Source organism: Hakea prostrata, chromosome 8, assembly GCF_041222555.1.
Source record: "Hakea prostrata isolate BN-2017 chromosome 8, UWA_Hpros_2, whole genome shotgun sequence".
Taxonomy (NCBI): Eukaryota; Viridiplantae; Streptophyta; class Magnoliopsida; order Proteales; family Proteaceae; genus Hakea; species Hakea prostrata.
The window spans coordinates 52936480-52951463 of record NC_142607.1 but is presented as its reverse complement, the minus strand read 5'-3'; the positions used below and the strand labels follow the sequence as shown (position 1 = coordinate 52951463).

At 39.5% G+C, this 14984-nt stretch overlaps 1 protein-coding gene across 1 annotated transcript in view; it reads left to right on the top strand.

Annotated features, from left to right (window-relative positions):
• Positions 1-14984, top strand: part of LOC149008586 (SNARE-interacting protein KEULE-like) — a 45340-nt gene that overhangs the window by 14066 nt on the left and 16290 nt on the right. Inside the window, exons 10-13 of the mRNA XM_089164949.1 lie at positions 11362-11553; positions 11638-11721; positions 11853-11951; positions 12031-12107. Of these exons, the coding sequence (XP_089021075.1) occupies positions 11362-11553; positions 11638-11721; positions 11853-11951; positions 12031-12107 (452 nt within the window). The remainder of the gene's footprint in view (positions 1-11361; positions 11554-11637; positions 11722-11852; positions 11952-12030; positions 12108-14984) is intronic.

Genomic DNA, 14984 nt, shown 5'->3' with positions numbered 1-14984 from the left:
ATATGGACCTCTTTTGCTAACTCCCCATATAAGAAGGCATTCTTTACGTCTAGTTGGTGCAAGTTCTAGTGTTTGTTCACAGCTACAGACAACAAAACTCTGACAGTATTTAGTTTCGCAACAGGGGCAAAGGTCTCTTGATAATCAATCCCATAGGTCTGGGTAAACCCCTTTATAACTAGTCTAGCTTTCAACTTGTTGACTGATCCATCCATATTTTGTTTAACCACAAATACCCATTTGCAGCCCACTGGTTTTTTTCCTAGAGGAAGTGTAATCAGCTCCCAAGTGTCATTTTTCTTCATTGCCTGCAGTTCCTCTACCATAGCTTCCTTCCATCTCTTATCAGCATAGGCTTCTTGCCAACTTTTAGGAACAGATAAAGATGATAGAGAGGATATAAAAGCACGGTAGGAGTCAGACAAAGAGTTATAAGAAACATATTTAGCTATGGGATGTTGAGTACAAGATCTGACCCCTTTTCCAACAGCAATAGGAAGATTGGAAGAAGATACCTCAGTAGAATCTGATTCTGGAGCAGGAGACTGAAGTGGTAACGTATCACCTTTCTCCACTTGCTTTAGCCGGTTGTATTTCTTCCTCTGATAAGTCTGCACCTCCTTATTCTGGTCAATCTGGTTTTGAAAGACCCCAACAATGTGTCTTATAAGAGTGGTCTCCCCCTGGCTAGGTTCTTCACATGGTTCAGAAATCGAAGGGGGAGGATTAGAGTCCTCAGGTATACTGGCCGAAGTCTCCCCCTGGTCAGGAAACTCTTCTGGGACTCTTAAGTTGTGTTGGTGTGTGATAGGAAGATCTAGAGTCGGAAAGAACACCTCTCCTCTAGGACTCTCCCCCTGGAGAGGTGTATAGTAAGGTCAAAACTCATGAAAAAGTACATCTAGGGATACAATGGTTCTCCTGGAGGGAGGATGATAACATTTGTACCCTTTTTAAGTAGCAGAATACCCAAAAAATATGCAACGTAGGCCGCGGGGAGTCAACTTACTCTGGTGGGCTGTGATTCTGGCATAACACACGCATCCAAAAACCTTTGGGGGAATAATAAAAGAAGAGGCTCCCTGAAGAATCTCATGAGGACATTTAAAACCAAGATTTCTACTGGGCATCCTATTCATAAGGTAAGAAGCAGTGAGTATAGCATCACTCCAGTATTGGTCAGGTACATTCATAGCAATCATAATGGAACGGGCTATCTCTAAGAGATGCCGATTCTTCCTTTCGGCAACCCCATTTTGGGCAGCCGTATCAACGCAACTGATTTGATGTATTATGTCAGAGTCAGAGAAATATCTTTGAAATTCACCATCAATATACTCTGTGCCATTGTCACTGCGAAGGATCTTCACAGTGGCATTGAACTGAGTTTTAATCATATTATAAAAATCACAAAAACATCGGAAAACCTCATTTTTTTGTTTTAAAAGATAAATCCATGTAGAACGAGAGTGACAATCAATAAAAGTAACAAAGTATCTATGGCCAGTAATAGACACACGACGGTAGGGACCCCACACATCAGTATGAATTAGCATAAAAGGAATAGGTTTTCTATTATGAAGAGAAGGTAAATAAGTAGAACGAGTCTGCTTCGCAAAAATGCAGGCTTTACAAAAAAAATTATCCTCATTAGTCATTACAAGAAGAAACCAAATCAGGAAATATTTTCTTAAGAGTTCCTAGAGGGGGATGACCTAGCCTACGGTGCCACTGATGAAGGTCTGATATTACCGAATGGACTGGATTAGAAGATGTAGTCAAAGCAGACGTAGATTCTCCAATCGGCTCGAGCAAATAAAGTCCATTGTCTAGTTTACCACGTCCAATCTCCTTCCCCGTGACCAGATCCTGGAAGATATAGTAAGATGGGAAAAAAGTCACTTTACAATTCAAGTCATGTGTGAGACTACTGATAGAGAGCAAGTTAGTAGAGAAAGAGGGAACATGTAAAACTTTAGACAAAGAAAGTGATGGAGAATGCTGAATGGTCCCTTTTCCAGCAATGGAAGAATAGGAACCATCCGCAATTCGAACTTTATCCTTTCCAAAAGTTGGAGAATATTGTAAGAAAGAGGTGGATAAACCTGTCATATGATCTGTGGTTCCTGTATCAATGATCCAAGGAGTAGAAATTGAAGAAGCTTGAAAGCTTCTAAAAGTTTTACCTGAAGTAGCAAGGTAGGAGTTGGTATGGGTAGTAGAGGAAGCAGTGGTCGAGGCTGTACCGGTAGTAGAAGACTGCAGAATACGTCGCAGAGTAGCGAATTCCTCCTGTGAAAAACCAATGTCTGTAGAGGGTGTGGTGGAAACTGTCTCAGAATATTAGCCTTTGGTTTTCCCTTTCTTTGTGCTCGTTTTTGCTCAAAATCAGCAGGCTTCCCATGCAGTTTCCAACAATTTTCCTTGGTATGATATGGTTTGTGAGTGTGCTCACACTTGACAATCTCCTTAGTTGGATCAGATTTATTGCGAACAGACTGTAAAGCTGATTTATCCATAATAAGAGTATGAAGCATGGCTAATTGACGACTTTCTTCACACTGAACAAGAGCATAAGACTGTTCTAGTGTAGGAAAGGGAGAACGACTTAAGACTTGCACTCTGATCTGATCGTACTCCACGTTCAAACCTGCCAAGAAGTCATATACTCGAATCTTATCAATGTGCTTCTTATAAGTCGCCACATCATCTGGATTGGTGGGGGTGATAATCCCCATAATGATCCAACTCTTGCCAAAGAGATCGCAACTCAGCATAATAGTGGGCCACAGTCACTTCCTTTTGGGTAGTCTCATGAAGCTTCTTTCGTAGCTCATAAACTTGTGCATCATTCCCCAACTGTCCATAGGTTTCAGTAGTAGCCTTCCAGATTTGGGCTGCAGTATCAAGTAATAGGTAACCTCGGCCAATATTTGGATGCATGGAATTCAAAAGGAATGACATAATAAGAGAGTTATTTGATATCCATTTATCCTGTAAAGCACCTGCGGTAGTAGGTTTGATAGTGGTGCCAATAATGTATCCAACTAGTCCTCTTCCAGCAATAGTTAGGTAAGCAGATCGAGACCAGATCAAATAATTTGTGCCATCAAATCTTACCGAAAGAGGATGAAGAGTGGGATAACGTTCGGGTCCAGTGGGAGCAGTAGTACCATCAGTGGTTGCCATGTTGACAGAATTGTCTGCATTTCTCCAGTCTTCTCCCCTTTAAAGTAACTGAAATGTTGCAGAATGCAACAACCAAACCACCTAAAAAAAAGAATAAATACCCCCCTTTTTTTTTCTTTTCAGTAATGACAAATATGTCCCAGAAAAATCTGAATTTGCATATAAATCTCAGAACTTATACAAATTTACATATAAGTCCCTGCAATGCAAATTTACCAAAATAACCCTCAAACATCTATTTTATTTGGGCTAATCGAATTACCTCAGATGAAGAATCGATCCTCAATCGCAGGCTTAAGAAGAACGGCCCCTAATCGAAGAACCTCAATAGCAGAACCCCGATCGAAGAACCTCAATCGCAGGTTTCAGATGAAGAACTAGGCTTTAGAATCGCAGGCTTCAGATGAAGAATCAGAGAGAAAAAAAGTTGCAGGAGCAGCGGTAGTTGCAGGAGTTGAAGATGAAGTGCGGTTAGCGCAATGCGAAAGCGAAGTTGCTGATTTCTTCTTCTCTTCTTCTTTCCTCTGTTTTCTGTTCTTATTCGTCGAATCGAGACGGAACTTAATCGTCGTCTTCTTCTTTCTTCTTTTTCTCTGTTTCAGTTGGCGACCAAGACGGTACTGAAAAACTGCCAGCAGTAGAACTGAAGATTGGCGATGGGGTTGAAAAAAAATCAGAAGAAGAAGAAGGTAGGTCGCTTCCCTAATCGAACGATAGGTTACAGAATTTCTGTGATAGTTGCAGAAAATTCCTGTGACTGATTGCAGAAAAATTCTGCGCAGAAAATTCTGCAACAATTGGAGAAAATCTGCGATGGGTTGTGCAGAAAAAGAAAAGGTCCTAATCGAGGCTGGATTTCGATGGATTTTGATTTCGAGGCTGCCAGAAAGAAAGGGCGATGGATTTCTTTTTTTCTTTTTCTCTCACTTCCCTAATCGTATTTAGGCTCTGATGCCATGTAGAAATACAATGTTTGGTAGAATGGCTTATTGATCCATGATCTCAAGCCCTCTATTTATAATTAAGTGGAAAGTAGACTATTACAAGGAATATAATTTTACATGAATGCAAACTCTAATTTAACTCGTATACAAACTCTTATTAGACTCCTAATAGAATCCAACACATCCCCTAACCTTAATTCTGCCATTGCAGCCCCCTCCCCCATCACAAACCACCCCTTCCTCTTCCCATACCCTTTGGCAGCCCTAATTCTCTAATGTTGAGAAACATGATATTGGTAGAATGGCTCTTTGATCAATGATTTCAAGCCCTCTATTTATAATTAAGTGGAAAGTACACTATTACAAGAAATAAATTTTTACATGAATACAAACTCTAATTGAACTCCTAGTAGAATCCAACACTCCCCCTCAAGTTGAGGCATAGATATTAATCATGCCCAACTTGCTTACAATAGGAAGGAAATCTCTTTCTTTTAAACCCTTAGTGAAAACATCTGCTACTTGGTCTCCAGATCTTACAATAGGCATGCAGATAAGCCCTTGTTCTAGCTTTCCTTTGACAAAAAACCAGTCAATTTCAATGTGCTTAGTTCGATCATGTTGCACCGGATTATTAGCAATACTAATAGCAGTCTTGTTGTCACAATATAACATTATAGGGTTTGGAACTTGGACTCAAATATCTTGCAGCAAGCCTTTCAACCATAGTAGCTCACAAACTTCACAAACCATAACTCTATATTTAGCTTCGTTACTAAATAAAGCTACCACATTCTGTTTCTTACTTCTCCAAGTAACTTGATTACCTCCAACAAAGGTACAGTAACCTGAAATTGACTTCCTGTCTGGAGATCCAGCCCAATCTGCATCAATGTATGCTTCTATTTTTAGATTATCAGTGGGTGACGAAAGTATTCCTTTTCCAGGAGTTCCCTTCAAATACTGTAGTATTCTGGTACCAGCCTTCATATGAGCTAAATATGGATCATGCATGAATTAACTCATTATCCCTACGGCATAAGCGATGTCTGGCCTGGTGTGGGACAAGTAAATAAGCTTCTTTACCAGCCTTTGGTATTTTCCTTTGTCCACTGGTTCTCCCTCTTTTTCTATAAGTTTAGCTCCAGCTTCAATAGGGGTATCAACTGCTTTACACCCCAACATTCCCACTTCCGATAATAAATCTAGGATATACTTTCTTTGGGATAAGAATATACCTTTCTTTGATCGAGCCACCACAATCCTTAAGAAATACTGTAACTTTCTTAGATCTTTAATTTCAAACTCTTTATCAAAAAAGTCTTTCAACTTTTGAATTTCTTAACCATCATTCCCTGTGATGACAATATCGTCTACATAGACAATGAGAAGTGATATGTTATTACTTGACTTCTTGACAAATAGTGTATGATCAACATTGCGTTGTTTGTAGCCAATAGAAGTCATTGCCTTCAGGAGGCGTCCAAACTAACATCTAGGAGACTATTTTAACCCATAAATTGACCTCTTCAACCGACAAACTTTCCCTGCAGTATTGTCATCGGAGAAACCATGTGGGATTTCCATATAGACTTCTTCCACTAACCCCCCCATGTAAGAAGGCATTCTTTATGTCTAGTTGGTGCAAGTTCTAGTCTTTGTTCACAACTACAAACAACAGAACTCGACCAGTGTTTAGTTTCGCAACAGGGGCAAAAGTCTTTTGATAATCAATCCCATAGGTCTGGGTAAACCCCTTTGCAACTAGTCTAGCTTTCAACTTGTTGACTGATCCATCCATATTTTGTTTAACCACAAACACCATTTGCAGCCCACTGGTTTTTTTCCTGGAGGAAGTGTAACTAGCTCCCAAGTGTAATTTTTCTTCATTGCCTACATTTCCTCTACCATAGCTGCCTTCCATCTTTTATCAGCATAGGCTTCCTGCCAACTTTTAGGAACATATACAGATGACAGAGAGGATATAAAAGCACGGTAGGAGTCAAACAAAGAGTTATAAGAAACATATTTAGCTATGGGATGTTGAGTACAAGATCTGACTCCTTTTCTAACTGCAATAGGAAGATCAGAAGAAGATACCTTAAGGGGAACAATAGAATATGATTCTGGAGCAAGAGACTGAAGTGGTAACGTATCACCTTTCTCCACCTGCTTGAGCCGGTAGTAATTCTTCCTCTGATAAGTTTGCACCTCCTTCCGGTCAATCTGGTTTTGAAATACTTCAACAGCGTGTCTCGCAGGAGTGGTCTCTCCTCTGGTTAGGTTCTTCACATGGTTCAGAAAATGAAGGGGGAGGATTAGAGTCCTCAGGTATACTAGCCGAAGTCTCCCGCTAGTCAGGAAACTCTTTTTAAACTCTTAAGTTGTGTTGGTGTGTGATAGGAAGATCTAGAGTTGGAAAGAACACCTTTCATCTAGGACTCTCCCCCTGGTGAGGTGTATAGTAAGGGCAAGATTCATTAAAAATTACATTCATTAATACAATGGTTTTCCTGGAAGGAGGATGATAACATTTGTACCATTTTTGAGTAGCAGAATACCCCAAAAAAATGCAACGTAGGCCGCAGGAAGCCAACCTACTCTGGTGGGTTGTGATTCTGGCATAATACACACATCCAAAAGTCTTTGGGGGAATAATAAAAGAAGAGACTCCCTGGAGAAACTCATTAGGACATTTAAAACCAAGTATCCTACTGGGCATCCTATTCATAAGGTAAGAAGCAGTGAGTATAGCATCACTCCAATATTGGTCAGGTACATTCATAGCAATCATAATCGAACGAGCTATCTCTAAAAGATGCCGATTCTTCCTTTCGGCAACCCCATTTTGGGCAGCCGTATCAACACAACTGGTCTGGTGTATTATCCAGAGTCAGAGAGATATCTCTAAAATTCTCCATCAATATACTCTGTGCATTGTCACTGCGAATGATCTTTAATGTGGCATTGAACTTATTATGAAAATCACGAAAACATAAAAAAACCTCATTTTTTTTGTTTTAAAAGATAAATCCATATATAACAAGAGTGACAATCAATAAAAGTAACAAAGTACCAATGGCCAATAATAGACACACGTTGGCAGGGACCCCACACATCAGTATGAATGAGCATAAAAGGAATAGATTTTCTATTATGAAGAGATGGTAAATAAGTAGAATGAGTCTGCTTCGCAAAAATGCAGGCTTCACAAAAAAAATCAACCTCATTATAAGAAGAAACTAAATCAGGAAATATTTTCTTAAGAGTTCATAGAGGGGGGTGACCTAGCCTACGGTGCCACTGATGAAGGTATGATGTTACCTAATGGACCGCATTCGAAGATGTAGTCAGAGAAAAAGTAGATCCTCCAACCGGCTCGAGCAAATAAAGTCCATTTTCTAGTTTTCCACGTCCAATCTCCTTCCCCGTGACCAGATCCTGGAAGACACAGTAAGATGGGAAAAAAATTACTTTACAATTCGAGTCATGTGTAAGACTACTGATAGAGAGCAAGTTAGTAGAGAAAGAGGGAACATGTAAACTTTAAACAAAGAAAGTGATGGAGAATGCTGAATGGTCCCTTTTCCAGCAATGGAAGAATAGGAGACATCAGCAATTCAAACTTTATCCTTTCCAAAATATGGAGAATATTGTATCAAAAATGAGGATAAACCTGTCATATGATCTGTGGCTCTTGTATCAATGATCCAAGGAGTAGAAACTGAAGAAACTTAGAAGCCTATAAAAGTTTTACCTGAAATAGCAAGGTAGGAGTTGGTATGGGTAGTAGAGGAAGCAGTGATAGAGGCTGTACCGGCAGTAGAAAACTGTAGAATACGTCGCAGAGTAGTTAACTCCTATGAAAAACCAATGTCTGTAGAGGGTGTTGTGGAAACTGTCTCAGAAATATGAGCTTTCGGTTTTCCTCTTCTTTGTGCTCTTTTTTTGCTCAAAATGAACAGGCTTCACATGGAGCTTCCAACAATTTTCCTTTGTATGATATGGTTTGTGACAGTGCTCACACTTGACAATCTCTTTAACTGAATCAGATTTAGTACTAATAGACTGTAAGGCTGATTTCTCCACTATAGAAGCATGAAACATGGCTAAACAATAGCTTTCCTGACACTGAACAAGGGCATAAGACTGTTCAAGTGTAGGAAAGGGAGAACGGCTTAATACTTGCACTTTGATCTGATCATCCTCCACATTCAAACCTGCCAAGAAGTCATATAGTCGAATCTTATCAATGTGCTTCTTATAAGTAGCCACATCACCTGGATTAGTGGGGTGATAATCCCCATAATGATCCAACTCTTGCCAAAGAGATCTTAACTCAGCATAATAGTGGGCCACAGTCAGTTCCTTTTGGGTATTCTCGTGAAGCTTTTTGTGGAGCTCATAAATCTGTGCATCATTCCCCAACTGTCCATATGTTTCAGTAGTAGCCTTCCAGATTTGGGTTGCACTATCAAATAATAAATATCCACGGGCAATATTTGGAATCATGGAATTCAAAAGAAATTACATATTAAGAGAGTCATTCGAAATCCATTTATCCTATAAAACACCTATGGTAGTAGGTGTGATAGTGGCTCCAGTAATGTGTCCAACAAGTCCTTTTCCGGCAATAGTCAGGTAAGCAGATCGAGACCGGATCAAATAATTTGTTCCATCAAATCTCACCGAAAGAGGAGGAAGAGTGGGGTAATGTTCGGAGCTAGTGGGAGCAGGAGTTCCATCAATAGTTGTCATGTTGACAAAATTATCTCAGGTTCTTCAGTCTTCACCCTTTCAAAGTAACTGAAATGTCGCAGAGTGTAATAGCCGAACAAGCCAAACAATTCTAAGGAATGATATGATAAAAAAGAAAAAAAAATACATGTCTCTTTTTTTGGCTATTAGACAAAATGTGGTTCGGTCTGGTTTGGTTCATGCAATGGGCTAATAGGGCTGGTTTTGGGCTAATAGACAAAAAGTGGTTCGGTCTGGTTCAGTCCATGCAATGGGCTAATAGGGTGCTAATAGAACCCTTGTGAAGCATCGGCACTGGTATAGGAGACTAAAAGCGATGGAGAGTTTACTTGGGTTTAGGAGCGATGCCGTTTCGATGGCAATGGCGATGGCGATGGAGCGATGCAGTCTGGTGAAAGAGAGAAGGTGTTGGAAGAAGCAAGCAGAGTCGATGGTCTTTTTTTTTGTTTTTGTTTTTCTTTGTTCGATGGTGGAAGCAAGGTTGGCGATGGTCATGGAGAGAAGGCGCTGGAAGAAGCAAGTAGAGTCGATGGTCATTTTTCCTTCTTTTCTGTTTTTCTTTGGTCGATGGTGGAAGCAAGGTTGGAGGTAGATGGCTGGAGCAGGGTTGGAGATGAAAGCGAGAGGATGTTGGGTTGCAGCCGTAATGATACAATTGCAGTGGTGATAGGTTTGGGACAGTTTGGGTTGATAGCAGAAACAGAGGCAATGGCTTCTGGAAAGATATCTCGTCGGCAATGGAGGTAGGTCTTCCTCAGCAAGTTTTTCTTCTTCTTAATCGAATTTAGGCTCTGATGCCATGTTGAGAAACACGATATTGGTAGAATGGCTCTTTGATCAATGATCTCAAGCCCTCTATTTATAATTAAGTGGAAAGTACACTATTACAAGAAATATAATTTTACATGAATACAAACTCTATTTGAACTCCTAGTAGAATCCAACATCTAAATTCCTCCACTCCCCTGCCCTAGGATAACATCCCCCAGCCCTTTCTCATCTCTTTCCTTCTTCTTCTTCTTCCTCTAAAGCTTGTGGTGGTTCTGGAATTTCCAGAAACCGTAAAAACCAGAATTGCAGCCCAATTCTAACCCTTAGATTCCCCTAACCCTTTGACTCCCTTTAGGACTTAGATTCCCCTCCCTAACCCCTAACTTTGACCCTAAGGGACAGCCCTCTTTTCACCTCTAAACCCTTGAAAATTCTGCAATTCGTCTTTTTCAATAGAAAACCCTGAATCCTAAAAACTTCAAAAACCTAAATCTCCGTGACTCCTCATCCAAACCCTAAGCCCTTTTAGGATTAGCCTCCCTATTACCTATTAAACACTCTACCCTATCCTTAGCCCTATTGAGTTAGTTGGTAAGTTATTCCTATTTTAGCTAAGTTGTTGGCGAAGTTGTTGGGAGTCTAAATTGGACTACCAAGTACTCTTCTAATCGTGCAGCCTTGCCACCTAATTAAAACCTGTTGAGGGCTAATAAAGGAGATGGTTTAATTGATAAATATTCTTTGCTTTGGTTTGCCTTGTAATGGAGCTGCCCAAAGACTGAATACTGATGCTGTCTAGCTAGGGAATCCTTAGAAAAGCTAAGTTACAGGTTAAGTCTTCTGTTGGTTGTGGAAACACCCTCAGTTCTTCCATTATCAGGTACTGTAATCCCATATCCAGTCCCCCTTTTCTTCTGTTTAACTTCCCATTTTTCTAATATAGACTGCTATTCGATCTACACTTTCCGAGCCTGAATTTTAGAGCTACTTTCTTGTAGTGGTCTCCTATTTCAAGCTTTCACAACCCCTTCCTTAACTCCTTAAGCTTATCACTAAATCCATGCAACTCCACCATCTTCCACCTTTATGGAACTTCCATTAAACGTCTATCAAAGACGAAACCTGCAAGACACCTAGCTTTGCATCTAACCATTAGATGTAGATCGCCTTCCATCAAACACTGCTCAATACCATCATCTCCTTTCCCTTCAAGTTTCAGCACCTAAAGCCTCATTGATCTCCTCTCCCTGCAAATCCTCAACCATCCCTATTTTATAGGACATCTCTCGTTCAACCCAATGTTGCAGCATTTCTAGTAGTCCTTTACTTATGACAGCTATAAGTCCCTAGTTTATTGAATCACCAAAGCCTCCTTAGTCTCTGCAGCCGGTGAGGTTCAAATCAACCTTTTCCTGACCGTTTTAGTTCAGGACTTGGTCCTTTGGCCCTTGATTGGATTTCCAATTTCAAGGCTTTATTAGTTGCATATGTTGAAGGTATGGAAAATAGGGTTCTCCCTTGGTGACTATTCTTTTTCATTAAATTATTGCTGACTGCTTTGGAAAATATATTTCTGGACAGCCTACTCATAAATTTGAGTCACTGGCATGAATTGTTGTAGCGAAACATTTCCTTTTGGTTGGTGTTTCTAATATCAGACTGTGTCCAATATTTTTGATAATGGGTTTTTTTCTCACAGGAGCTTCCATATGTGCGCTACCGTGCTGCCAAGTGCCTGGATGCTTCCACTGTGACGCCCTATCGTGATTTAGTTCCAACAAAGCTTGCTGCTGGTGTTTGGAACTGTCTTACTAAATACAAAACCTCTATTTCTAACTTTCCTCAGACAGAAACATGCGAGTTGTTTATTCTTGACAGATCTGTAGATCAGGTTGATGAATAATCTATTGAAGATTTGTGCTTATTATATTTCCTTTCTATTTGCTTAATGCCAAATACATTGTTTTATTTGTAGATTGCGCCTATTATACATGAATGGACGTACGATGCCATGTGCCATGATTTGTTAAATATGGAAGGCAATAAGTATGTTCATGAGGTATACCTTCATGTTAAATATAAATGGAAATTTGACTTCTTCAATCGTTTCATCTTTTTGGCAGCTTTAGTAACAGTTGTTGACATCTCCATGTGTATGTAAATGTATCTATGCATGTAAGTGTGGTTTAGGTTCCAAGCAAAACTGGTGGTGCCCCCGAGAAAAAGGAGGTCCTCTTGGAGGATCATGATCCCATATGGCTTGAGCTTCGCCATGCACATATTGCAGATGTATGTGTTGTTCTTTCAGAATTTTTATTTGTTGTGTATATAAATATCTTGTGATTTTTATCATTAATTTGGGTGTTAGGCTAGTGAACGGTTACATGAGAAGATGACTAACTTCATATCGAAGAACAAAGCTGCACAAATCCATCATGGTTCAAGGTTGGAGTTCGTTTTTTTAATCGAATCATGTTGCTATCTGAATTCATCTGTTCTTTGATTACTTTTAGGATCTTTTCGGGGTGCACTGATTTCTTTTGTCTTTTTCCCCTTTTTGGTGAACCCTCTAGATTTGGATGTGATTTTTTACTTTTTGACTTGATGTGATTTTTCAAACTACCTTTTACATCTTCTGTTCATCTGTGGAGGAGTGTCAGATACTCACTTTTGTTTTCAAACATAGGCATGTCATTGGAATTATATTCTCCAGTGCTTTCTTGCTGACTATTGCAGTTAAAGAGAAATAAAGGATGAATAGGGTGAAATAAAGCCTAAATTTGAAAAAACAAAAAAGGGAACCAATCCTAGTTAAATATCGAACCAAATAATTATGGAACAATAGCGGAAACACAAAATAAAGCCAGTTTAGGAGTTGAAAAAAATTAAAAGGAATTGTGATTATCTTTAGAATGGTATTCTTGGAAACCAAATAATTTTTTAAGCGGTTATTGGTAAATAAAGGAAAAGATTGGCGAATTTATAAATATCACAAAACTGAAATGGGAATGGCATGAATGTAATTAGAGAATTCCCAAAAACTAAATGCCAGCACAAGCCAAAGGGTATACTTGGAAGGAGAATACTCTCAATGGCAATATCTAAATAGCATGAAAAGGTATAGGCAGAAAATAAAGTAGGAAATAATCATTGAATAAGTCGTCCTAATAAAAAAAAGAAAAGAGGAAGTCAATGAGATAAACATGAGATGGGTTATTTGAAAGGAAATAAGCCAAAAATGAAGGATAAATAGGGTGAAATAAAGCCTAAATTTAAGGAAACAAAAAAGGGAACCAATCACAATTAAAGCCAGTTTAGGAATCGGAAAAAAAAAAAAAAAAAAGAATTGTGATTATCTTTAGAATGGTATTCTTGGAAACCAAATAAAAAGTAACCTGAAAGACAAGAAGGAAATTTGGTAGCCGAAAAAAAGGAAACTAAACCACCCCCCCACCAAAAAAAAAAAAAAAAAAAAAAAAAAAAAAAAAACACCAAATAGAGAAGGAACCTATTCCTAATGGAATCTGGGAATCAAAGAATAGGTCACCCCATCCAACAGAATTATGGGAATCGTGACGTCTTCAACCATGATTCAAGAAAAGATACCCCATGGAAGCCCGGAAATGTCTTTAAGCAAAACTGTGGGTTGTCCTTTGATTACTCAAACCAAGCGAAAAACCATGTTGCAGTCTTATGCTTGGATCTCTCTCATCTAAAGGTCTTCTTCAATCTTAGGCCTTTGAATACACGTGGCTGGAAACAACTAGCAGAAGATCAGCTGGTTTATTGGACAAATCAAATCTATCCTTACGAACTAGGGAAAGAGCGGTGATTTGATTTGTACCGTAATACTCAACAAACTCTAAAGCTCACAATTAGGCTATAGAACTATCCTCACTTTTTATTAGATCCAAGGATTAAAGGAGTCAATGCCTTCTTCAATCTCTCTTCCAATGATCAAATAAACTCCATCCACCCACCAAACCATCGAACCAAAAAATATAGAAACTAAAGTAGCCAAAGTGAGTAGAGGACCTAACACCATATTCTAACAAACTAGGAAATCATTATGGGAACCCTAGTTCATCTTCTTCATTGAACTAGGGTTCTGTGCCTCAAATTGGAAACTTGAACGACTCTCAAAACAACAATCTCAAGTAGAAACAAGTATTGGTTACTTCTGCTCTGATACCATGTAAACAATCCCAAGATTTGTAACATGTTTGAGGTAGAGAGAAGAAGAAAGAGAGATTGAGGAAGAAGAAGACAAAATAATTGGAGAACAGGGCTGGATGATGGAATCTGTGTCGACGGTTCTCCCGTACTAGCAAGCACACATTTATTATAAACTAAGATAAAATTATAAAAAGAAATAGAACTCAAATATAACTCTTAACTCTTACCTAATTAAGCCTAAAGCTTAGTAGGAAACTCACTTAGGTTAGGACACTAATAACCAGAACCTAAATCATGATAGGGAGACTCCCCCTCTCATGTTACATTATATTATCTCTAACAGTTGCCTTAATTTTTATGAGGTGCGGAAAATATTCCATATTTCCATTCGTCTATCTTTTTTTTTTTTTGGATGAATAAATAATTAAATAAACAAAACGAAACAACGGACTACAACAAGATCCAACCGAAAAGGATCAAAGAGAAGGATGGAATTGGGAGTTGAGACCCCAGGCAAAAACAATGAGCTTGTTCCTTGGGGAATCAGCAACCGGGGGATGGGGAAAAGATATAATCCTAGAGGATACATCAAAGTGAATAGCGTTCCAAATCGACATAGTTTCTTGTTTGGTGAAAGGGGGGGGGTTAGTTGCAGCAATGGCAGAGGGCATTGCAGCAAGGACCAAGGTAGCATTGCAGAGGCCATCAGTGTTGGTAGAATCACAGGATTTTTCTGAAGTTGTAGCAACAGCAGGATGACATCGAGAGTCAGCGGCAGGGTCTCTGATTCTAGTTTCAAAGACGCAGCAGGGTAGAGGCCAGATGCGGCAGGTGGCATGAAGTAAGTTTCCTTGTGTGCGTAAGGATCCTTCTCTGTTGTAGACAGGAGGATGGAGTGCAATGCCAATCTTGCCACAGAGGAGTCGCACTGCAGATGGTGTAGCATAGGTAATCACCATACCTGTTCTGACAAGACAGCAAGGGGGAGGAAGAGAAACAGACAAGGGGAAGTGAAAGAGACGAGGAAGAAGAAATTGAAAAAAAGGAGGAATAAGGAAGAGAAGGGATTGGGAAGGAAGGCAAGAGGAGGCTAAGAGGAGAGGAGAGGAAGAATCGCCTTATGTCACTCCCACTGAACCTACAAGC